Source organism: Bemisia tabaci, chromosome 1 (assembly GCF_918797505.1).
Source record: "Bemisia tabaci chromosome 1, PGI_BMITA_v3".
Classification (NCBI taxonomy): Eukaryota; Metazoa; Arthropoda; class Insecta; order Hemiptera; family Aleyrodidae; genus Bemisia; species Bemisia tabaci.
The window spans coordinates 7393144-7418577 of record NC_092793.1 but is presented as its reverse complement, the minus strand read 5'-3'; the positions used below and the strand labels follow the sequence as shown (position 1 = coordinate 7418577).

Sequence of the window (25434 nt, the reverse complement as noted above, 5' to 3'; positions counted from 1 at the left end):
ATTCTGAATTTATGAATTCTGAATTTATGAATTTATGAAATCTGCCAATGGCAGATTGGCCTTATGACCAGTCCAGCTCCGCATATGAGATCAATCTAAAGCTTCTGATAAAGAATTGTAAGCGTGAAACTCTTTTTCCAGTTTTTAAATGATCAAAATCCGCCAACAACAGGTTTAAAACATAAGTCGTATCAATTTGCTTCAATAAAAGGAACATGTCACAGAACATATCAAGAGGCAATCTCACGACGTATAGCTAACCGCTACTTGTAGTTAGTTGTTCAATGGAACTCTTTCCGCACCACCTTAGAGAAACCCTCCTCAAGATAATGAATTAATCGTCACCAAAACACAGTTGAGCACAATTAATTTATCTTTTATTCGGAGACGGCTAACGGATTGTTCTGGACCTTAGCCAGCCCTTGCCAGCCCATGCCACACTTTGCCAGACCTTACCAGCCCTTGCCAGACCTACCCAGCCCTTGCCAGCTTTTCCAGCCCTTGCCAGCCTTTGCCAGCTCTTGCCAGCCTTGCCAGCCCTTGCCAGCCCTTGCCAGCCCATGCCACACCTTGCCAATTTTCTTTCTATCTCGCACACAAAAGCGTTCAGCCAGGCGATTTTCTTTCTCTCTCGCACACTAAAGCGAGCCGCCTAGCTATTCTTTGTTTCTCTCGCACCCATATGCACCCCCTCGGCGACTTTCCGTCTTCCTAGTAGCAGAACAACATGTTGTTTTTCTAAAAAAAGTATAGAAAAAAACATATCTGTTATCTAAATGATCGTTTTATATAAAAAACGTGTAACGCTTATATAAAAAAAAATCAAAGTTCAGACCTGACCGTAATATATGAAAAATGATAAAAGCTAGATAAGGTAATTTTTTTTTATACACACATTTTTTATTTTTTTATATAACGCATGCATACGAAAGTGTTAAAAGTGAACATTTTTATGTAACGATTATATAAAAAAACAGGTCATCATTTTCGTGAGCTTTTCGCGAATTAGAGGAATTTTTAGTATGTTCGCGAAAAGCTCACGAAAATTATAACATTTTTTTATATAATGGTTACATAAAAATGTTCACTTTTAACACTTTTGTATGCATGCATTATATAAAAAAAATTAACTTTCGTACATAATATTTATCTTTTCCTTCTGTGGTTCTGCTACTAGGGCTGTCGCACACTTAAGCGACATGCACGCGGTGAGTGGCCGCCACTAAACGGGCAACCGAGGGTGTAACCTATCTCGGAGGGTCGCGGGGAAAGCGATTTTTGACCCCTTTGACGGAGAAGACCGCTTGTTCCCGTCTAGCAATTTTCTGTCTCTCTCGCACCCATTCGCAACCCGCTGGGCGATTTTCCGTCTCTCTCGCACACATAAGCGTTCAGCCAGGCGATTTTCTATCTCTCTCGCTCACAGAAGCAACCGGCCTAATCATATAATCATTCTCCGCCAATTTGAACATCTCTCATTGCCCGCCTTTTTTCACGAATGTTCATTGGTCAAGTAAATTCACAGCTCGTGTTTACATAACATTGGTGAGTTGTTTGAAAGTTGAGGTTAGGTTTTGCTTTTATCAACCGTTTCGTTGCTCTGTGAAATCACTAGTGATTTTCTCTTGGATATTCGCAGACTTTCATCCGACGTCCCTACAAATAACGTGGATATTCAGTCTTCAATATAAGAGAATGCCATGCTTAATTCTGGTCTGTAAATCCTCTTGAAAATGGAAAATAACGTCAACGAAGCTCAGATTTTGAGTAAGCCTCTCTTCTGATTTTAATTTATGAGCTTCTTTATCACCCATTGCTTACTGTATTAAATTTCCCTCTGCCATGCTTCTTTCTGTCTTTAGCAGGAACTCTCCCTGTACCTATATTTTGGCTTTTTCTTACCATCTCTTTGACTCGTTCAATGCATTCTTTCGGAGTCACAAACCTACTTTGAACTTGCGTCAGATAAGTTGGAAGTTGTTCACTTTCTGTTTGCAAGCAATGGTGCTGCTGCTCTCTACTAGCAATCGAGAATTGAATGCGTACGGCAATGACACCAAACTGCTGTTGTGCGCTAATTACGAAAACCATTACCTACCTCTGAGGAGATATTGCTAAACTTGTCCTCTGCGTGTGATAGTTGGAAGTAAACAACTGTCATTTTATCTGACGTGAGTTCTGAAGATTTTACTGAGAAGGAAATTGTGAACTCATTTATGTTGAAAATTTTTCTACCTTCTAAGATCCTGAGGGAGTTAGATCGTCTTTGATACCCTCCAAGTTTGAGAGTGAATGGGTGATTTGGAGACCTATACATTTTGTAGAATGTACACACGCCTGTGATCTGCCTTCTTCAGGTACCATGTTTGGAAAGTGCTTAAAAATTGACAGTATTTTTTAAGCCCTAATCTGCTCGGAAATGCTTTTTTATCGTAGATTGCTGTAGTTTTTTTGTTACATTCTGACTATTCAAACTGAAAATAGAAAGAATTTATTTTTTTACGATGTTTTACCTTTGAGAATCATCTATCAAAGTTTTGACAGTTTCTGAGACGGTCCAGCACTCTCTGAATTGAACATAAAATCCCTGGTTTCTCAAAACGAAATAACGCAGTGCTTTTTCAGTGAAACTAAAAATAAAAACAAATCAAAATTATTTCAAATAGTACTCTAATAAATTAAAAAATTTCAATAGAAAATTAGTTTTCAAAAGGGAGAGTCTAGGTTTCTTCAGTATTTGAATATGAGTGGCGGTAGCCACATTTGGGCAAGTCACCTATCCTACAACAATTGGCAATACAGCACAGCCCGGCTGTGGCACCGAAACCATAACTACACGTACTTGGCTTATTTGGGTTTTTATATTCACAACGAAATTGAATTTTCCTTTGCATAAAGAACAAAATGATTAAAACATAATAACATTGCTTCCGTATTTTCTTTACTTGCCTGTAGTTGTTGTCAATAGCCTTTTAGAGGCTTCTGCTGATCGTGATGAGTGTGTCCGAAAAGCGGTCTGTGAATCACTATGGAAAATTTCAAAAGTCCAGCCAAACATTGTGGTCAAATATACACTTAATTATCGGAGGAAAAACTCAAAGGTATGTTATCAAAATTTTAAATTTTTCTGAGTGGTGAGTATTTTTGCGAATCACAGGCACTGAGAAATTGGATCCCTCAAGCCCAAATGACTAAACTATCAGCCTAGCCTGTTCATCTAAGAGGGGCTTTCCTCATGACTTAGCAGTGAACAGAAAATGAGAAAAGAGGATTTTTTATTCAAGAAATGTGGAGAGGCAGGTGGGATTAAGTAAAATACTTGCTTTCTAAGTCAACTAGAACTGGGGAAAGAAAAGAACAGACAAATGTCACATCCAAAAAGTGCACCATTCAACAGATAGTTACATGCTAACCAATGGGCCAACTGATGATTGATGCATCCAGACTGATGTGACTTTTGTCTCTTCTTTTCTTTCCCCAGTTCTATAAGCCACAGAATTAGACCATATCAACATACTCAATTAATATAAAACATTGACGTATAATACAATCTAGACCGCGTATTAGGAAATTTCGGCGAGACGATAGGCAACCCAGATTGCAATACGTACATACATACAATACAGACAATGGAAATGCCAGTCTTGCCTGTGCCGTTGCCTGGTACGTTTCGTATATCCGGCTGTATCAACTATGCTGATGGCGCGTCTTTACCATGATTTACCCCCCTAGCTGTCTTACCTTCCCTGCTTAAAGTCGGGCCTAGTGCGCGGTCTAGATTGTATTATAAGTCAATGATGTAAAAGTCGACGCCAAATAAGATTTTTGCACTTTTAGATTGCAGCAGATGGTCTGCCATCTTTATTCTTGCATTAACTTACCATGCAAAATCAACATCAGACAATCTTCTGTCCCAGTTTATATGTGCATGAACTTATTTAGCAAGGACTTCATCCACCTCAAAACAGCAACAGCAATTACTGTGGTTGCAAAATTTTTTTCTGCAAGAATCCTATCTTTCAGAAAATTTTCTTTCAGATTGAATGTTTCAACTTTTTCAAGCACAGACCTTAGGATATTTATCCATCAATATTTTTAAAGTGAGGTGAGGACAGTCAGTGTAGCATGTATTTGGGGGAGACAACCCCTCTTGGTATTTCCTGTCCTGGTTCGCAGAAAAAGAAGATCGAATTGATAACCTTTCCCATCTTAAATGCGTTATCAACTGCCAAAGTGCAAAACCTCTTTTTTTCCATTGCCATGATTCAAAATATCCGCTCCTATTTAATTTTTTTAAATACCTACAATCCAACCTCATAGCTTGAAATTTATACTGAATATTTTGCTGATAATGATAAAAAGCAATGAAGTTTTCAAGAAGTTTACATTTAGTAGTTTTTCCAAGAGAAAGTAAAGCATGACAGGAAGTCTACAATGTTACACATGGAGGTATGTGGTTTCACACTCTGTCCATCGATGTGCCGTCTACATCTGTTCTTAGTCAGCACTATACTGCTGTGCTAGGGAAAAACGCCTTATGAGGGTTGCCAAGTTTCCTTCGTAAAAGCGCAAAAATTCAGGAAAATATGTTTATATATCTTTTCCGATTTTTCTGATGATTTCGTTCGTAATTTGACCTATAATGTCTGAAAATCACAAGGAAAAATATTCATAACCTTCTTCATAAATAAACATTTGTATCAAGGGAAATTTGGCAACTCTCGAATGTTCATACGGCGTTTTTCCTTAGCATGGCAGTATAAATTATGGAACCTGGGCTATGATAATGTGGTCTCTTGTCCTCACCGTGATTCTTCTTGGTGGACTATCTTTCAGTAGAAGAGAGACCAGGGGCCTCTACTACTCCTAGGCTGGTCCCAGATCCAATGTCTTGTTCAGATTTTTGGTTCCAGTTGGCCCTTAACTTTATTTGGTGCAAGCTTTGGGGGATATTCACCTTTTTTGAAACTCTTGCTTTACCCAGAGAAAGAGCACGAGTTGAGCTTTACTCAGCAGAGGCGGATCCAGTAATTTGGCAACACCGCTTTGCCTCCATTTAAACCTATGCTAAATAATCGAATCTTGTCGAAGCACCTGGCCCCTCCAAGAATCGATACATTTCCATGGATTTAAATGGAGAAAAGGCAATGTTGCCAATGTGCTGGATCCGTCAATGTTACTCAGTATGTATACATACATAATTTTTATCAATTTTTCAAGTTTCTGTGCTTCACTTCAAAGCCAAATTTGCCTTCAATGTGATTTTTACTTTTTCCCATGTTTTCAGTTAACATCTGCCAGCATTACTCATGTTCTCCAACTCCTCAAGCGAATTTGTGAAAACTGTATCAGCGATCTAGAGCCAACCTTGGTGAAACAGCTAATAACTTTCTCTTTTGACGAAATGATGAAAAACACATCATATACCAGCTTTCCAGCAGCGGATATATTGAATGCAATATGCGTTAAATATTGCAGAGATGTAAGAATCACATTTGCTCCTTCAATATCGTGCCTCCAAGTGATGTAGCTTGATAACTTCATAACACAAAAGGAAATCAAGCTAACATAGTGAATACAATAAGTAGATAAATTAGGCTTTGATATCTCCCACCAATTTTCCATTACAATGTGACATGTCAAGTTTTCATCCATCCAGATATTTAATGCCCTCTCATGGGAGATTAAAATTCTCTTAAGAGGGGAAATCAACTATTTTCCTGAACAGCCTCCATAAGTTCTTTTCTTTCTGAAGCCTTTTACTCTGTCAATAAGCTGTTCATCCTAGTGTCCATAGTGGCTCCTACAGGACTGAACAGCGGACTGTCAGCCTCCTATCTTGTACTTCCTCTTCTTTGCTTTTCATATACAGTTCTCTCGTCAAAATTTTGTTCTTTCATTTTTTTGTTTTTTTCTTGTGCTGACTTGTACCACAGTTCCTCAAGGCTTTCATGTATGAATGAACAATTAACTTATTTATTTATGTATAGGTGCAAGGTAAGACACCTAAATTATTTAGAAAAAGGTTTAATGTTCCAATGAGGAATTTTCAGCTTTTTAGTCTGCAAAAATGATCCGTGTTCCTTTACTTAAACATTTTACTAGGCACTCATCTATTATTATTATTATTGAATCAGGATATTAGCCTACCAATGAATGAAAATAATGAATTACTAATTTTTATTGCAACACATTTTGCAGGTAATGGACTGTCTCCTCTCAAAACTTCAGCCTGGTGCAGTTCCCCATCAGTCATTACTCTATGCAATTGGAAATATTGCAAGCTGCAACCTCCCTGAGTTTGTAGTCTATGTCAACTCCGTTCTTATCAATATTCGCCCAATTATTCCAGCAATCAAAAATGACTCACAGCGCCAATTAATAACTTTTGGTATGTTTAAAGAATCGAACCTCATAACTACCTCTTTCAGCTTTTCCACGTTTTTGTCCCAAAAGCAGTTAATTTTTTTTCTTTCTGACTTTTGTCCACTGGCAGAGATACATTCTTATCACCTTCTCACGAGTGTATCCTGTCTGTATTAACAATGACATGAAGCAATCAACAACATTGGTGAGCAAAAATAAACCTCTACATTTGCCGAGAAATTTTAAACTGATCTTATTTGAGATATATTTCTTGAAATAGCAAAAACTCCTCTTATACGCCTTGTTCTCCAATCCCCTCACTCCTTCACCTCCGTTTTGGACCTTTTTTTGTTTTATTTATTTCCAACCTTTCTCTGTAAATTAGAATATAGAATTCTCACTTTATTATACTTTCTTTTCTTTTTTTTTTTATAGCAATGGAGAAACTGTGTGAGTCTGTTTTGGAGAACCACGTGGACAAAGATACAAAAATCTCCAAGGTTTCATCAGAATGTGCTGAAAAAATTCATGCTGTTTATGATTTATTCATAACTCAATGGGCTGCATCGAAGGATGTGAAGGTACCCTGTTACATTTTTCTTTATTTGCGCATTTTTCTTTTTTACACATAGAGCAAATCCCATGGATGAATCGCACTGTCTCGATTAATATCAGTTTTCCCATTTTACTCTGATTTTACCCATTTTAGACTGATTGAATTCCATTTATTACATCTAATTAAGCGTTCTCCTGATTTAGCTCAGATTAGCGTAATTTGTCCTAGTTTGAACAATGTGTGCATTTCAATTCCAATTAGTGTTGAAGCGTTACAATCATCTCAATTTATCTTGGCTAACAATATTTATTCCAGTTCCGGCATATTTTTCCTGATGCATCCCAATTAGCAAGATAATTTCTAGTCAATTCTGATTTATCTAATGTCAAACTAATCTAATGTAGCCTTTTTTAGACTGATTTATTCTGCTTCATTCCAATGTATCCTTAGTATTTCATCCTCAACTAAATTTGCATTTTGGAAATATAAAGACTTTTGGACCAACGAACAATCAATATGTGCAGGTACACTATTTGGCTTTTGTGTTATTTTGCAACTGTAATTTGACGTCACAGCTGCATACATACCCTGGAACTTTGAGGGGAAAACCTCACAATTCAACAATTTTTTATTAATTAAAGTATAAACTATCTTTTGTGTTGTCAGACTGTCGAGGGTGTTGTATCTGCAATCGGTCCAATGTTCAGCTTACTGGAAGAAAATCGGCTCGTAGAACAAACTCCAAGAACAGTTAATTTTTTACTTGGATTGTACCGTCGTTCACCTCATCCCCCTCGCTACAAAATATCAGAAGCTCTCTCAACAGTTCTCCAAATTGCGCCACCTGTGCCTTTAGAACCAATGCTTGACAATATCATTCATACGTTGCATGCCATGGTAGGTAGTCATGCTAAGTCTCTCTCCCGATTTAAAATTAATAAATCATTGAAATTCCACTGGACAAAATATTAATCTAACCATTCTGTTTCATGCTTCCTCTTCGAAATTTCAAGTAAAACACCATTTCAGCAATGAAAATACTTAACCTAAAGCTACTCTTAACCAAGATATTAACGGCTTTAATCAGCATTGGTCACAAAATATTTGAACTCTTTGGTCACATGACAACCAGCTTGACTCAAATTGCGCATTACAAATAGTTTAGGCTGGCTTCTTGATCAAGCAGTATGTGTAAACCCGGCTTTGTATTGTTCCAAGTTTAAACAATGATAACAGCTGAGTCGAAGCGCCAAGATTGAGGTTGCCACACTGCAGAGACTTATGTACTTTGATAAGAGCAGATTTGGTGGTGATAATGCTCGTGGCACCTCAGCAAAGAATTTTCAGGGTATATACCCAGGCTGAAAGTTCTTTCCCCCCAGTTTTACCCCGATACCTCTAGACGTGCTCAAAGAGTTTAATTTACATGAGTTCCGTTTTGAAATTTTACTCTGAGTTTGATATTTCCTCGGCTTCTTTCCCCCTCTCAATAGTATAGTGAGATGGAACCCGTGCTCTTTCAGCTCATGATAAATTTTCTTTATAGATCTTGAAGATTGTGCAGGTGAAGACTCTGATCTTGGGAGTAGTTAAGAGCCAAATGGAATTAAAGTTTGCAGCCTGGTAGTACTTTTTTTGATAGGATTTTACCAGTTTTAAGGTCACAGAATTTTCCCTTTCTGGTGAACTGAGTAAGGCCTTTCTGAGATGTCTTAAATCACCAATTGCCTCTTTGACACTCCTTATTTTCTTTTATATTTTCAGGTTTGGGTGCAACCAGATTATCGGGAGCCAGTCACAGTGAAGAACCATGGTGAAGTTCTGCGCTGCTATGATCAAATTGGTAGGTCTTTTCTCAGTATCATCAAAAATATGAATAAAATAATTAATGATGCCATGTCTAAAATGTTCTTTTGTACCTTTCATTTGTTAACCTTTACAAATTTCTTCACAGGGTATCATTTTCCTGAAAGACTAAGTGACTTACTGATTCGACAAGTACGGGGTGGAAGTGAAGCTGACAGAGTAGCTGCTCTCACTGTGATTTCGCATCTTCTTGGCTCCTCTGATTCTGTTTTAAGCTTAAGAATGTCGGATTTGATCAATGCTCTGCATGTTTTATCTGATGCGTCTGTGAAGGTATGTCATTTCCTCTCTTGAAAATGTAAAAATTAAAAACATTGAACCGGCATTTTTAAGTCAGTGAAATAATTCACTTGTATGGGTTTAAATTCATCGCTTTTGTACATTTTAATAAAGATTGAATGAAATGAGGAAAAAAAGTTGAATGCAACTTCTGTTCTTTTTTCACAGTGGTTTAAAGGGCACTGCAAGTAATTTTAGAAGACTCTAAAAAAATCGAGAAAAATTAGGCAACTTTATGAAGTAAATTTAGTGTATGTTTTTTTGTGTCTTTTTTGCTGCTTGCTATGAAATTAGGAAAAGAGGAGAATAACAGGACACTCTTTTTTCAAAAATGATCGCAGTAAACCCTCACATCAGCCCAGAAAAACCGTATTTCTTGCAAATAATTCTCCTTCACCTTGTGGTAAATTAATTCTTCATCCTAATTTTTTTTATTTTTTATTTTTTGTCATCTGACTGCTTCTATTTTAAACTGTTTTCTTTCTCTTCAGGTGAAGAAGGCTCTAGTTAGAACAATTGTTGTTCTAGCTTGTAAAGAATTTTTAGGCTCCTCTGATGAATTATTCATTGAATTCCTTGTGAAACATTGTTGCCCTCTAGTATCTTGCAATGTAAGTGGCTTTCAATTTTATAGATTTTAGTTTCTTTTTGGTACGAAAAATTCATAACTTTATCAAAGCACACCAATAAAACGGTACTATTTTTGAAAAAACTCAATAAAGAGATATTGAAAAAGTTAAATTTAAATTGAAATGTGTGTTGCAAAAACTGTCGAAGCCCTTTTGCCAGCTATCAGTTTTTTTTATGTCAATAATACTTTTTAAGAGTCGATATAATCATGAAAGTGATGCCAAGACTCGTTTTGGGAGTGAGACAACCCTAAAAAGAGCATCAACATCCCTCTCATGGTAGCATCTATCTCCGAAAAGTATATCAACCCAAAAAAAACTCAAAACTGGAAAAATGGGCATTAGCGATTCTCGAACGACTTGATTATATTTAAGCTTGATTCATAGATGAAGAGCAAAGCTAATCTAATTGAATTTCTAAGCACAAAGTGGCTTAGTAGCTCAGTGCTTAGTGAGAAAAACAGCCAATCTAGCGCCGGAAAAGTTGAAAAATCATCATCAATGAAAATGACCAAAGTTGGTATGTATGTGCTCCTGAGGATCTACTGATCAAGATTCAGTCATGTTTCACTTCATAAGGTCGATCTTATCAGTGATAATCATCAGAATCGCACCAGGTAGCGCAGTGCTGATGGAAGACCGCCTCTGAATGTTTGTATTCATGTATTAATACTTGATCTAATTTTTTTCTAATTCTTGTCAGGATAACAAATAAGTTGTGAACATTTAATTTATCATTAGGTGATGTCAAACAGGATATTAATTGTAGAAATTTATATCATCATTTTACCAATACTTTTTATTTTCATAAGAGTAGAGTGAAGTATTGTTATTACTCGGAAATTTAGGCAATTAATTCCTTTCGCTTGATGCGTCTGATGTTGTTTTTTCTGGAGAAAGGTAAAACCATTTATCAAATGCTGCAATGAGCAAGAATGCAGAGTGTGTAGTGTAGCAAGTATCAACTAAAAAATGAAAATTTGCACTGGGCTGATTAAAAAAAAAAAAAAAAAAAAAAAAAATTGACCATCGGGTAGGACCAAACGCAACTTCTTTCGCCTGAAGGTAAAAGACTCTACCAACTCAGCTACCAGTTCAGCTCTGAGGACCCGCTGAAACGGTTGTCCTTAAACGTACGTTAGTTGCGCGCGCAGCACACTGTGCACGCACTCTCCTGTCCCCCTATGTGACTCTGGAATTCGACGTCATGCACAACGTTCTTTCGCATTCATTTTGAGCTCATGCCCACTTTCTTTGTATCAAATATCTCCTAATGGCGTATGGATGCGCACTCAAACTAAGGATTATCGTATTCTTGATAGTATGACGAGTAACTGGATATATAAATCTCACTTGAACTGTCTTGAACTGGAAAGATATTGTCTTTAGAAGTTTGAATTTGTTACTATTTTGGAGGCTAACTTCAAAAATTGCTGTAAATTAAAAAAGTGGATTTACGAAAAAAAATGGTATCCATCCTTTTAGAAAGGTCAGCCATTGCCAAAAAAAAAAAAAAAATTAAAAGGAACTACATGACGCTCTCTAATGAACATAGGAGGCTATTGAATATAAACATTCAGAGGCGGTCCTCCATCAGCTCCGCGCTAACCGTTGCGTTTCTTACCATTATCTCTGATGAGGTCGACCTTATGAAGTATAACATAGCTGATACTTGATCAGTAGATCCTCAGGAGCACATACATACCGATTCCAGCCATTTTCATTGATGCCAATGAGAGTTCAATCCTGACCGCTGTTAATTAATCATTAAATAGTTTCATACAAATTTTCATGTTTTACTTCACAATTGCTGCACTTTAAAAATGGTTTCATTTCACATTAAGTCTTGAGAAGAAAAAAATTAGATGCATTGAGCGTAAGGAATTAATTGCCAAAATTTCCGAGTAATGACAATACTTCACTTTACCTTTATGAAAATAAAGTGTATTGGTAAACTGATATAATATGGATAACTACCATTAAACTTCCTGTTTGACAACACTTTATGATAAATTAAATGTTCGGAACTTAACTGTTATCCTAACCAAAATTGGAAAAAAAATTAGGACACGTGATTATCTATTAATTAGGAAAAGCTGTTCCATTGTGCAACGGTTTTTTAGGAAATTTAAAATTTCAAGCGTGTTTTTCCTCCTCATTTTCTTGTAATATTGAATACATGCCAAATAATATGTCAATCTAATCCATTAATATCTTTAGTAATACATTGCGGATTACATTCATTCTCACTCAGAACTTCACTTTGAAACACCCACACATAGGCACACAAACTTCTCAAAAAAAAAAAAGTCAAAAATAAGAGACTTACACAGTATAATGAAGAAAGTAACTGACAATAGCATAAACGACGAGGAATATTTTATTTTAACTCTGCTAGCTGATTAAAGACCACAAACCGAAACAAAATCTCAAGGAAAGGAAATTGTAGCTGATCTCTTGACTAAATTTGACTCAATAACTCTTGAATTTACAAAAAACTGGCACATTAAGTTGTCATTAGTGTATGGCTAGATATATAAGACTGATTAAGTGTGAAAAACCAATGGGAAAGTGAACGCCCAGGGCGTCAAGACTTTTTTGATGCTAGATTGGCTGTTTTTCCCATTGTGCAGTGGTTCTTATTATTGGTGGTATTTCCTTATCATATACATTTAATAAGAGGTGAGCTCCTCCTTATTCGTTGGAATTTGTTGAGGTTTATTTCAAATGATAACAGATGATTTCAAATGAAATTAAATCAGTTGAAAAAGCTTGAGTTTACTTGAAATGACATGGGCCTCTCTCTGAAGGCATTACACTGGCTAAATTACTTAACTGCTTGTAATTAAAAATCTAATCTAAAGTTTTAGCTTCCCATCTTTTGTCATCTTCTTCTCTCCATTATAGGGACCAGAATGGACTGAGTTACGTGAAGTTTGTTGCTCAACTATAACTCTGCTGAGTTCGACTGTTAAAACGGTTTTTCCATTGTGCTGGAAGGTTCTTCTGCGTTTACTGCTTGCGCCCGAATTTACGGCAGCCATTTTCGTCATTACCAGTGCTCTTACAAAGATTGCAGATAAAAGTAACTTAGAACCGCTGAATACAGGTATGCCAATTGATTTTTGTATCAACATGTAGGAGAATTAATTTTCAATATTTTTCTTCCATCATTCCAGGCAATTTTTCTAGCAATTTAATCTGTAATATCTGGAAATGTCAAACCAAAATGTACATAACTCTCCTCCAAAATGAATTTTTCATCAGGAGAAATTTGGCAACGTTTGAATGTTTATACAGCGTTTTCCCATAGCAGGTCAGTGCTCATGTGGAGTTAAATCTACGACAAGCCCTTTGGTATTTTTTGAATTGCTTGGTCACTAATCAAGAGTCCCATGCTATGAAAAAATAACATCATCGTATCAACCAATGCTGCTGTAAAATCATAACTGAATTGTGTGTTTCTTGTCCCATTATCAAAGAACAGATTTCGACCTGCTTGCCTCTTAATCAATGATTTTAATTCATGATTTGTTGTAAATCATTCATGACGAGCTACTCTTAATGTTGCCTTAATGTTTTACTCTAATAATTTTCCATTGCCTTTCAGAAAAATTTCCATCTAACAACATTCAAGCTGTAATAACCAGATGTATTGGTCTATTAGGAGCACCTCAAGAAACAGATCGTGGTATCAGTATTCTAAATTTTCTTGTTCGCTATTCACCACATATCAATGATGATGTCTCTACCCTATGGAAGTTGAAAATTCCTCAACTAATTAGTTATTTAGAATGTGAGTAATTTGATAAAGTATCACAATTCATCTCCTTTTGACTTATCTTACATCAGAAATAGCTGCATGAAATTTTAACCTATTTATCCAGAGATCAACTTTTTACTCGAGATCAAATTGGGTCAAAGTTAATTAATTGCTTCATTTAAAAGTTATGCTAGTCTGCTTGTTTGAATTTGCTCGCCTTGGTCGCTCTCTCTCCTGAGATCCAAGAGGAAATAGGCACTGTGCTAAGGCCTTTTCAATGTTCTCTGAAAAATGCATCAGGTAGCTCATTTAATCATTCCTGTTAGAAGACAAGACAGTGTTTTCTTCAACCATATACCTCTGAATTGAGGGGCTTGGAGGACAAGGTGCATAAATGCAGTTTTCAAAAAATTGAGGTATTAATAATTCCAAGTAGAGTTAGTCTTGACGCATATTCTCTGAAAAATTTGCTCCCAAATTCCAATTTTTAAACATCGAAATCAGTTTGAACTTTCTCTCCGCCATAAGTATCCATGTAATTTCAAAACTTCAAACATGTATTTCTCGGAATAGCAAAAACTGCTCTTATGCACCTTGTCCTCCAAGCCCCTCAATTATTCTTTTTTTGCTTTTCTTTTAAATTAGCAGTAGATTGGAATTGGAAAAAATCAATACATTGCAATATATTGTATCCTTTGTTGTCCTATTGTTCCTTAGCCTTCGATATGGATCTTTCTGATGTGATTCTAATATGCTAAAAAAGTGGAACAGAATGTATCTCTTTGTTTTTTCCGTATCGCATTCCTTTTTTTCCCTGTCCAATTCAAACAACTCTACCCCATCTTTGCAGTATCCGAGTACGTCGAGTCCGAATGGGAGTCTCTCATGCTGGAGTTTCTGGACGAAACGCTTCGAGTGAGCTCAGAAGAATTTTCCACAAACCTAGTCTCTCAGTTCACCGCTCAGCTATCCCTTTACCCACCAGTTGCCGCAAGTGAACAGAGGGCAATGTTACTCAAATCCATGGCAATCACATTGAATCATATCAGTGATGTTGGCACCGTCAACGCTCATTTGGATGTTTTGTTCAACCCAGTTAGGTCCTACAGCTTGAATGATGCCAAGGTAAGACTCCTCTGCTCTAGTATCAGAGAATGAAGCTTGTCTAAAACACAAGTGAGGAACCAAAAAAAGTCTCCGCTTAGAAAACGGAGTCAATCGGTGTTTTTGAAATGGGGAGGCTAGCAACTCACCGTATCCTTGTGCGATGATATAGAATTTTGAGAGGGGTTTTTTTTATTTTTTTTACGGCCAAAAGTAACGCAACCTTTAACCAATGAGAGTACTCACTTGACTGGAAGTGGACTATCCTTTTGTTCTGATTGTTCAAAATCACAAGTATTTGAAGGAGCAATGCTGCTGCTGTCAGTCTTGTTTTCCTTGACTTTTGGTCAGTTTTTTTATGTTCTATTGATTGTATTAACATTTTGATGTTCTGAATTGAGGAGTTTCAAGGTCTCAGCAAAATTAAATTAGTGAAATTATCCTGGGAAATTTCTCCAATGCTTTCCTCCTGGAAGTGTTTTTGTATTGAAAATCATAAAGTGGACTACCCAGTTCCAATGTTTTTTCATGTAGCGATCACAGAATACATTTTGTGGAAAGTCCATTTCTTGATTGGTAGATTTCTTCTCAGTATAAGGTCGACTTATGGTCCAGACGCCTGGTAGCTAAAAATAAGGCTACCTGGAATTTCGGGTTCACAGCTATTTTTTGCCTTACACTATGTTTTTTTGGGTCGCTGAATCCAAATCTGAAGTTTCCTTTCACGTATCTGTCGAGTGCATTTGCCGCCATTTTGAAAAAATGGCCTAAAAAGTCCTTTTGTGGTTTTTTTAAAATAGCGGCTACTAATGAGAAAAAATCCTGGACTTAGTTAATGTTCTGAATAGCTGACGTTATTTGAAAGAAAATGGTGTGTAAATATGCTAGGTTTGCTCAAAAATTGAGGAACTTTGGAACGCTTTGAAACTTGGCGGACCACGGCGAGCCGGACCGCGCGTTGACAGTTGCTCCGCGGAAACATGAATAGGCGCGATGTTGACGATGCTGTATCTTCCTCAATTTTTGAGCAAACCCAGCATATGTACAAACCATTTTCTTCCAATTTATTTCAGCTATTCAAAACATCAACTAAATCTGGGATCTTTACTCATGCTAGCCGCTATTTTAAAAAAACCGCCAAAAAAAGCCTTTTTAGACCATTTTTTTTCAAAATGGCGGCAAATGCACACCAGATATGTGCAAGGAAATTTCAGATTCGGATTCAGCAACCCAAAGAACATACAGTAGGCCAAAAAAATAGCTATGTACCCAAAATTCCAGGTAGACTTGGCATACGCCTGGACTTTTGCAAGTATTCACTTTAGGTGTAGGTCACCCTAGTGTGAAAGATCCTCCCCTCTCCCCTTTCTTTGTTAACTTTGTGACTTCAGAGGCCTTTGAGCGGTTGCAGAGCAATTAATCGGAAGTTAAGATTTCACCGTAAGAATTTCTTTCTAGTTAAGTTGAACAGATTAAATCAAAACGGATGAAAGCTCAATAGAATTCTGCAGAACACAAGAGAATTTGTTAAGGATTGTCTTTCTAAATAAATAGTCCCGGTTTTTTATCCTTTATTTTCTTGAAAATTATACTTTTGTTACTATAACTAATGTTGAAAGGAGGGGTGTCAATAAGGGCCATTTTTGGGTCCACCCTGAATTTTCTAAATTCGACAATTTATAGCTCATTGAAGGTCAATGTTTTACAGAACGCATCATGATTTGGTTATATTTAGTCTAATATTGGCCTAAATATGGGTCTAAAGGCCGATTTTGGTGAAAAATGCAGGTTTTACTGGCGCGCAGATGCATACAGGAAAATTCGGATTTTTTTTTCTCCAAATAAGGCCCTCGGACCCATGTTTCAGACAGTATTAAGCTCATAGAGAGGTGTGAAATGACCAAATTAAGATACTTTCCCCAAAATATAGACATTTAAATGACGAAAAAATTGTAGAGTTGAGGAAATTCATCTAGTGTGGGCCCAGAAATGGCTCTTATTATACCCCTCTTTGGGATCCTCCCTGGGTTGATTGGATCCTTTTGAGGGATCATTTGGACTGCATTTTGCAATTTGGACCTATAAATTCTGGCTCATCTGAAAAAACACTTATATGCATAGGGAAACTAATGGCACATACATTGTTTTTAAACCGGGCCGGAATTTATAGGTCCAAATTGCAAAATGCAGTCCATTTATCAATGGTTCTCTAACAAGATCACTTTGCATTAATTTCAGATTTGTGCAAGAGCAGTCGGCATTATCTCCCGTAAGCATGTTGTCACTGTCTTATCGTATTTGAAAAATGCATCAAACAATGAATTGACTCGCAAGACATCTAGGCTGCTAGGCTTCGTGAAAGACTGGAAACAAGAAGTGGAGTCAGAGAGGGCCAGAGCAACTTTATTTTTATGTTACGGCCAGCTCGTTCTGGAAGCACCTGCTGAAGATACTTCTCCGCATTTAATTACAATCACCAATTGGTTGCTGACACAGTTCGGGATGACAAAGGTAAATCTTTTCAATAAAGAGAAACTAAGATTCTTTCAGCAAATTTTACTTTAGGTGTAGCTCCTCTTTGACGGTTCTAAGTTCCTGCATTTTTGCCACTACTCCTCACTTTTGCATTCAGCTTGCAATGTCCGGCTGTGTCAGTTTTACTCCCAAAGGGAGCAATAGGAAAAAGAAGCAACTTTTTTTTTTTTAAAAAAAAGTTCAAGAGCTATTTTACATATGAATAAACTGTTAAGGTCTTCACTTCCAAGATTAGAGACGAAGATTTTGACATGACATCATAGCCATGGTGTAAAAACAGAAATTCTCGATGGGTTAGTGGCAAGGTACAGAATGTTTGCATATTCTATTCAAATATAAAATCACCAATAGAGCTAAGAAAGAAAACATCCTCCATTTTTCAATCAGACAACTATTAAAAGAGATGACAAAATACATGGATCCGCGAAATACACAGGTGTAAATTGGGAATGCTGTCCAGTGACGTCTTAAGGTGGTCCATTCACTTTCACAGCTTTCAAGCAAAGAGCCTCTGCAAAATTCGCCCCTTTTTAGGCAGTCGATTCGACCATCAAACTAAGGTTTAAAGGGAAGTTTATGATGACATGAAACTCAGAAAAAAATTCCAAGATGAGTTTAGAAACCGTTTTCAAGTTATGAAGGGGCAAAGGGGCCGAAATCTTGCCTAATTCTTTGTCGTGCTCTTGTTGCATTGATACATCTACAGGGTTCTTATCGATGTTTACACATGTCAAGTGTATCAATTCCTACGTATTTTTACTCTTAAAATCGGTTTTTAACGTTAAAGAGTCGATATATCGATCGGTTCTAGCAATTTCTTGTGATTTTTTAGGGAAAATAAATAATTTTTCTGGATTGTTATTGGTTGTTTTCTATTCATGAATGAATAAATGTACCTAACATAACTGTAGCATACTGATGCCATGTAATTTGATAAGTCAAATCGATTTTCAACGTTGACGAGTTGATATATCGATCTGTTCTAGCAATTTCTTGTGGTTTTTTATGGAAAATCAATGATTTTTCAGGATTGAAATTGGTTGTTTGCTGTTCATGAATGAATAAATGCTACTAACATAACTGTAACATACTGATACCGTCATGTTAGGTGCATTTATTTATTCCCGAATTGAAAACATCCAATTTCAATTCTGAAAATCATCGATTTTCCGTAAAAAATTGCAAGAATTCTCTATAACTGATCAATATATCGACTTGTCAACGTTGAGAATCGATTCCACAGGTTAAAATACATAGGTATCAGTATGTTACAGTCATGTTAGGTGCATTTATTCATTCGCGAATCGAAAACAACCAATTTCAATTCTGAAAATCATTGATTTTCCGCAGAAAATGGCAAAAAATTGGTAGAACAGATCGATATTTAACGTTAAAAATCGATTCTAAATGTATAAATACATAGGAATTGATACACTGAACAGTGTAAACAACGATAAGAACCCTGTAGATACATCATTTCAACAAGAAAGCGGCAAAGAATTCGGCAAGATTTCGGCCCCTTTGCCCCCCCCCCCCCCCTTGGTAACTCGAAAACGGTTCCTATAATGAAATTATTTTCTGAGTTTCATGTCATCATAAGCTTCTCTTTAAACCTTGGTTCATCAGTCGAATCGACTTTCTAAGAAGGGGCAAAAATGAGCACTTTTTTTTGGGGGCTCTTTTCTCTTTGATCCCATATCGGAAAAAAAATATGAAAAATGTTCTGAACTCAGCTCATTTGATTCTCTCACCTGCAGCAATAAAATTTTCTCGTGACTCTGACCCATTTTAAAGGAAGAAATTCATTTCATGTAAATCATGTGAATGGAGATAGATCTTTCTAAACAGTCAAATTCAGTATCCAAACTGTAATCTTTTTTTAAAGAATTATAAACTTATCGTCGTCCAGGTAAATCCTGTTTAAAGTTAAGTCTCCACTCAAGTCATCAGTTAGTCATTTTCTTAATGTGCACCATTTTACTAGTCCTTTTTAGAAATTGATATCGGTCACAGACAATATAAGTATTAAATATGAATAGTATTTTTATATGTTGAAAATACTGCTTGCAAGCATAAAAAATTGTGAACTTTTTACTTTCATCTTCATTTCAGGATGTCGAAGTTTTAAAATCTGGATTTGAGACTGTCTCACATATTGCCAATTTGTCTGCCAAAACGAAGAAAGAAGAAGAGGATGTGCCAAATAGTAATATAGCATCATGTCGATCCCAATTAGTGGCCTTAGCTTTGAAGCAACTTGGGTCTGCTCCTGATCCATTATACATCAAAGTCTTGGCGTCTTTAATGTATCCTTTTTTTCCCTCCAAACATTTTACCTCAAAGACAGGCACCCAAAATTGAATTCGTCATTCTTCAAAAGGCTTAAGTGTCAAGAAGTTGGAAACAGAGTTTTTGGTGATCCGTCATTGTTTAGTCTTACAGTTTTCCTAGATGCATCTTGTTATAAAGTGACAATCAAAAAAACGGAATTCTAAAGCCTAAAAAAACCGCAAAGTTTAGTCATTCTCAAATTCAAATTCCTTCTATGTCAATATAATAATCTTGGTTCAGGCTTGGTACAGGTCAATAACAATAATTTATTTAAAAGAATAACAATATTATACAAGTAAATACAATGAAGACTCACAAATTAGTTAGTTTCAAAAAATTAGAGATAGAATTGGTGGGGTAATGGGTTCATCCATGAATTCTCTTAAAAAATATCGGGGGCAGTTCAATTCCTTTCAAAATTGTATCAAATTTGGGGCCTTCATCCTTCAAAACAAGTTGACGAGATCCAGGGAGACTGTTTAGCAGGCTCAGGGATATGCTCCTTAAAGCTCGCCTTCCTTTTTCTCTGTAATCTTGTATATATTTCCTTAATGTAAGTTCAGTAAAATTCCACCTGCCGTTAGTGACGAAGAGAGAACTTTAATTCTGCGCACTTGTTTCAATGCAATTTTCCAAACAGGTTTTGCAGATATTCCAAGGATAGCGTTAAAAAATTTGTGTAAGTATAAGCAAACTTAACTTCATATTCACATTATCATCAAAATCTAAATATTGTTGTCCCTTGTTCAAAGGAGTATTGTTTTCATTTTGTCATCATGTACCTTTGGACTAGGTACTTTAAGCATTCTGATTCATCCCTTCAAAATTGCATGTAGAACTTTGACATGAACTCCTAACCAAGATATGTATTAAGGTTTTTATTTAGCATTGGTTCCAAAAAATATAATTTTTTTTGCTCACAAGAAAAACCAGAGTTTACTTGAATCAATCTTGCACTAAGATGGTTTTGACAAGCTTCTTAATAAGCAGTGCTCTCTCCCACTCAGTGTTGATCAAAGTGTTAACGAAGTGCAATAGCTCAGGTGAAGCGCCAAAATTGAGGTTGCCATATTTTCATATTGCAAAGATTATTATGGTAACATGTAGTGTGCAATTTAATTCAAGAACATTATTGTTTTTTTTTTTCTTCAATAAACAGGTAGTTTTTATCTATGCATCGGAAAATGTTAATATCTTGGTTAGGAATTATTGTCAGTAATTTTTGCTGTACAAATCGTGCTCTACGAAATTTTGATTGGAGAACATGTATCAAAATGCTTAAATTTGCACCTTGTCTAGTGGTCTATTGGCTTTAACATTATCTTTCGTCGTATTCAATTTTAATACCTTATTTGGATCGCATTTAGCCAAAAGAAACTAGCGCAATTACAGTGTTTTCAAAACCGTGCAACTTCTCCTTTTCTCATCAAAATACCAAATACATGTACAATATTAAAATTTACACAATTATTTTACTTTAAAATTACCAATTTTTTGGTGGAAAGGCAAAACTATTTGCTATTGTGGGAGATTTTTTAGATAATTATGCAACATTTTTACAACACTGTAATTGTGTTGGTTCCTTTTTGCTGAATGCGATCCATTTCATCAATAGAAGTGTCTACCATATACACCTGCAGATAACATGCATCCACGGTGGTCTGCTCCGCTCGCAATAAGTAGCGCCTGCTAGGTATAAAATTTCTGTGAGTTTCACAGATAACCCGCACCCTGATTTTCGAGCAAGGAAATCAGGTAAATAGATACAGGTTATCCGCAGGTGTATACGGTAATTTTTTTTTTTTAAAAAATCATCAATAACCTCATGTAAATTAAAATATATTATCAATAGAGGGGATTATTGATTGATATTGCCTTGCAAACACCATACAATTTTCAATGGAGTATATGAGTGATCCAATATAGGACTAATTTTTTTACTCGTTAGCGTTGAGTTTTTATGTGTTTTTGAAAAATTTCTGTCAATTTGTAGCCATTGTTGAATGTTATTTGAAATCCAATTGAATGGGTTTCTGTTAGATGGGGGTAAGTCCAAAAATTCATGAGCCCTAGTGTCCTGCGTGATCAAGGAAAGCCAGGGCGTATGATTTTTTGAACTTACGTCCGTCAACAGAAACCGATTTAATTGACTTAAGTAAGTCTACTAGCAAAGAAATTCCATAGCTTGTGAATTTACTTTTTAAGCTCATCAAGCGCACATTACACAATATTTATTTTTTATGTTCTTTAACCTGCCCCTCAATTTTTGTTTGCTGTGAAAAAAACTCAAGCGCAGTGAAACATTTCTGAATCTTAATTAATTTTCTGATTTTTTGGGGTACAAAATATAAATATTGCTGAGGATTGCCCATTGGCACCCATGTTATGCTTTTTTTCAATATGCTTTTTTTCTTTTTTTTCTGAACAGGTTATCTCCTAGAGGAGGTACTGATCCAATGTGCCACCCCTGCTATCTTGGATGAAATTGTCTCCTTTTTACAGCCATGGCTTGTTCATAAATCACCATATCATAGATCTGCAGCGCTTTTAGTCTTACGATCAACACTGCAGTGTTATCAAGAACATGTAAAATTTACTTATGAGGTACTTTTCTTGTTCTTTGATAAATAGTTCTTTCTCCTAGTCTAGTTTAGGGGAAGGTGGGATTATGCAAACCACCTTTTCTGAGCCAGCTACAGGATACAGAATCATACCATATTAACTATTCTACCATGTTGAGGAAAAACGCTGTATAAACATTCAAGAGTTGGCTTTTCCGGGATAAAACTTGTACTTTTGAGGCAAGTTATGCATGTTTTTCCTTGAAATTTGCGGATATTTTAGATTGAATTGTGAAAAAGATTGTCTTAAATATGTGAACAAAAATATTCACAATTTTCTTGGTAAATTCGGTTTTTATCGGACAAAGTAAAGCAACATCTGAAGGTCCATGGGCGTTCCTACTTGGCGCAGTAGTATTGTTATTTTTCTCGAGTAGAAAATATCCACACCTACTATCATCCACCTCAACAACAGGAGCAATAGCATTTCCTTTGACTATAGAATTGTTTTTTGTGAAAAGTCTGATTCTTCAGAAAACCCGTTTTAGGGGTATCTGAACCAACCCTAGCACTGTTGTAACGTTCGTTGATTCTAATCAAAGAAATCATTCAAACTTTATTAATATGAGCTTTACACATTTACTTATCAATAAATTTATATTTTCAACCAGATTCGAGTTAATGCAGTTGTATACGTTTTCATTTTTAAAGAGGGTATTTGAATCAGTATTTTTTTGTTTAAGCCAGAGGCTTAGGAAGCAAACATTTTTGAAGGAAAAACTGAATGTCTGAAAATAAGAACAAAATAGGAGTTTCATTAATTTAAATACATTTGAGAGAAAATTGTATCCAATAATTGATATTGCAGAAAAAAAGTAATTATGAAGTAAAAAATTTGGCAAGAGTATCCTCAAAAGGAGGTCCTCCAATGTGAAGTGCTTTATTAATTTCATATTCTTCAGTTTTGTTGCTGTTATACAAGAGAATTGCTTTTTCATGTACTGTTGGTTTGAAGGAGAAGAGTAAAATTTTTGTAGATTTTTTCAAACGTTTTGGAGTGGTTTATTTTGTTATTAAAAATTATGACCATTTCATCAGACTAAAAATCAGCTACAATACTCAAATTACTCTTGAGAGCAATTTTAATCTCTCAGTCTCCTTACATTTTCTTACCTTTATACAATCATTCTAATTTAATTTGTTAAAGGATGCCAGCAAGTTCGGCCACTCTGGTATGATATTAGGCACAGCTTGCATTCGATCCTGCGAAACTGATTTATCAATTTTCACCATCGCTTTGGACTGTGCTCGCATTGTACTGGTTGTTTGCTCACGCTTTGAAGGTCATAGCGGAGGTAATGATTTTGAATTACAAGAATCTTTTTCCAATTTGAAGAACGCCTCACCTCCAGAACTCAGCATAACTTCAGAGACTTTATCCAGAGTAAGTAATATTTTAAAAAAGAATCAATTTTTTAGAAACATTGAGTTTACGTTATTGGATTAGCTGAATTTTTAAATAATTTTCTATTGATTTTGCAGTTAAAATCAGAATTCACAATGGGCCTGTTGCAAACTTTTGTTAGAGCAAAAATAAGAGTTGTCTCCCATAGATAATGCCTCAAAAATCACGATGAACACATGGGCAAAGTCTGAAATACTCTCATAACTTCACAATCTGCGCAAAAAATTTGCGTTTTTTTGAGCTTCCCGATTCAAAAACGATACTACGGCACAGGGTTAAAGGAGTTTCTTTATCGTCGGCAATATTCATCATGACTGACGCTTCCGCAGTTTCACACGTAATTCGAGGAGAGTTCAAGGTCAATCAAGGCAGGCGAGGAAAATATGAACGTAAACACGCTGATTGTTATCTGGTCTTATCCTGGTCAGGTGTTATCTTGTCCCATCACATGTGTTTTTGACAGATTGCCGTTGGCCATGATGAGTATTGCCGACAATGGAACTATTCCTCCAACCAAATGTTCACCTACGCCTTAGTATCGTTTTTGATGCGGGAAGCTCATAAAACCGCAAATTTCTTATGCAGATTGTGAAGTTATGAGTGCATTTTAGACTTTGCCAATGCGCTCATCATGATTTTTGAGGCATTATCTATAAGAAACAACTCTTAGTTTTGCTATAGCAAAAGTTTGCGACAGGCCCATTGCCAATTCAATTGTATTTTGAATTGGTGGGTTGAATTCAAGAGATACAGCCATGTAAATGAACTCATTAGGAGTAGAATGGCACAAAAGTCATGATGGTCACTTTAAAATAGCCTAAAAACCACTTATAAGTGTGCATTTTGAGTAGTTTGCAACACGCTCTTTCAAATTCCCTGCATCTGAGGATAGTTTGCAACAAGCAACAGCAACTCCTGGCACATTGCGACTTGCAAAAACCGACAATTCTAAACATAAAATTTATGAACACAACCTTGAGATCGATGATTTGCTCTCACAAGGCATGGACCACCATCAAAGATTACTTTTTGCTCGTAAATAAAACAAACGAACAATAACAACGAATCGGTAACTTCCGGTTTTTACCGGTAACCACCGAGGCTGCCTGAAGTTGCGATTTGCTTGTTTCTAGTAATAAGAAAACTGCAGGCAGTCCCCTCTGTTGTGGACATGCACACTCAACATGACCAGACATATCTCTGAGTTCTTGGTGAAAAAGCGATGCCAATAATATGTCTCTCTGCTCCATGGGCGAATTTTTGTCACTGCTCACATTTTGCTACTACGCTACATTTAAACTTGTTTTAATCTGAAAGTTTGACCTTTTGAAATTTCTCACTAATAAGTCATAACATTTACCTTCCACTCACTGGGTGAATTAAGGTAGAGATAGCAGTGCTTCCTTTGCTGTCGTGAATGCCACGCCTCTGACCTGTGAATGATCATCTATTCTCATTATGCTCTTTTACTGATAAGAAATACATTGCTGTTGTTTGGTTTTTAGATGATATGTAATAAACTTCCGCATCATCAACTAGGACATCTGGTTTTGAGTCTAATTGATGGTCTCACCGACAGCGAGTTTTTGAGCTCTCTGGGCGCAAGTCAAATGTTATATCGCATACTGTCAGTTAAAGGAGGAGAACTTTATCATAGTGCCAATGAAATCTTGGGTAAGACAGCTTTCATCTGTCATTCTCTCTAGCTCATTTTACATTTCAAATGGGTCAGTTGCACTGCTCATGGAATCAAGTTCTGATTATTTCTGCATATAATTTAGCAAAAAATATATTCAAACTCCAAATTTCTGCATCTAAAATCAACGGAGATATCACTTTTCAAAACACACAGTGTATGACGTCATCCACTGCATACCATGCATACGGTGGTTTCTTCCACCTTGGTTTCATCCTTGTTTTATGTCAAGCAACCAGTGTAAATATGTGTCTCTTCAATTGAAGAAACCAAGATGGAAGAA

General features: G+C 36.1%; 1 protein-coding gene across 1 annotated transcript in view; it reads left to right on the top strand.

Moving 5' to 3' along the window:
- Positions 1 to 1553: 1553 nt before the first annotated feature.
- Positions 1554 to 25434, top strand: part of c11.1 (maestro heat like repeat family protein c11.1) — a 37037-nt gene continuing 13156 nt past the window's right edge. Inside the window, exons 1-18 of the mRNA XM_019050097.2 lie at positions 1554 to 1767; positions 2956 to 3101; positions 5288 to 5482; positions 6202 to 6391; positions 6802 to 6947; positions 7589 to 7819; positions 8687 to 8765; positions 8877 to 9061; positions 9559 to 9678; positions 12604 to 12805; positions 13307 to 13492; positions 14310 to 14584; positions 16802 to 17074; positions 19211 to 19404; positions 19993 to 20108; positions 21858 to 22033; positions 23198 to 23434; positions 24961 to 25129. Of these exons, the coding sequence (XP_018905642.2) occupies positions 1734 to 1767; positions 2956 to 3101; positions 5288 to 5482; positions 6202 to 6391; positions 6802 to 6947; positions 7589 to 7819; positions 8687 to 8765; positions 8877 to 9061; positions 9559 to 9678; positions 12604 to 12805; positions 13307 to 13492; positions 14310 to 14584; positions 16802 to 17074; positions 19211 to 19404; positions 19993 to 20108; positions 21858 to 22033; positions 23198 to 23434; positions 24961 to 25129 (3154 nt within the window). The 5' untranslated portion in view covers positions 1554 to 1733. The remainder of the gene's footprint in view (positions 1768 to 2955; positions 3102 to 5287; positions 5483 to 6201; positions 6392 to 6801; positions 6948 to 7588; positions 7820 to 8686; positions 8766 to 8876; positions 9062 to 9558; positions 9679 to 12603; positions 12806 to 13306; positions 13493 to 14309; positions 14585 to 16801; positions 17075 to 19210; positions 19405 to 19992; positions 20109 to 21857; positions 22034 to 23197; positions 23435 to 24960; positions 25130 to 25434) is intronic.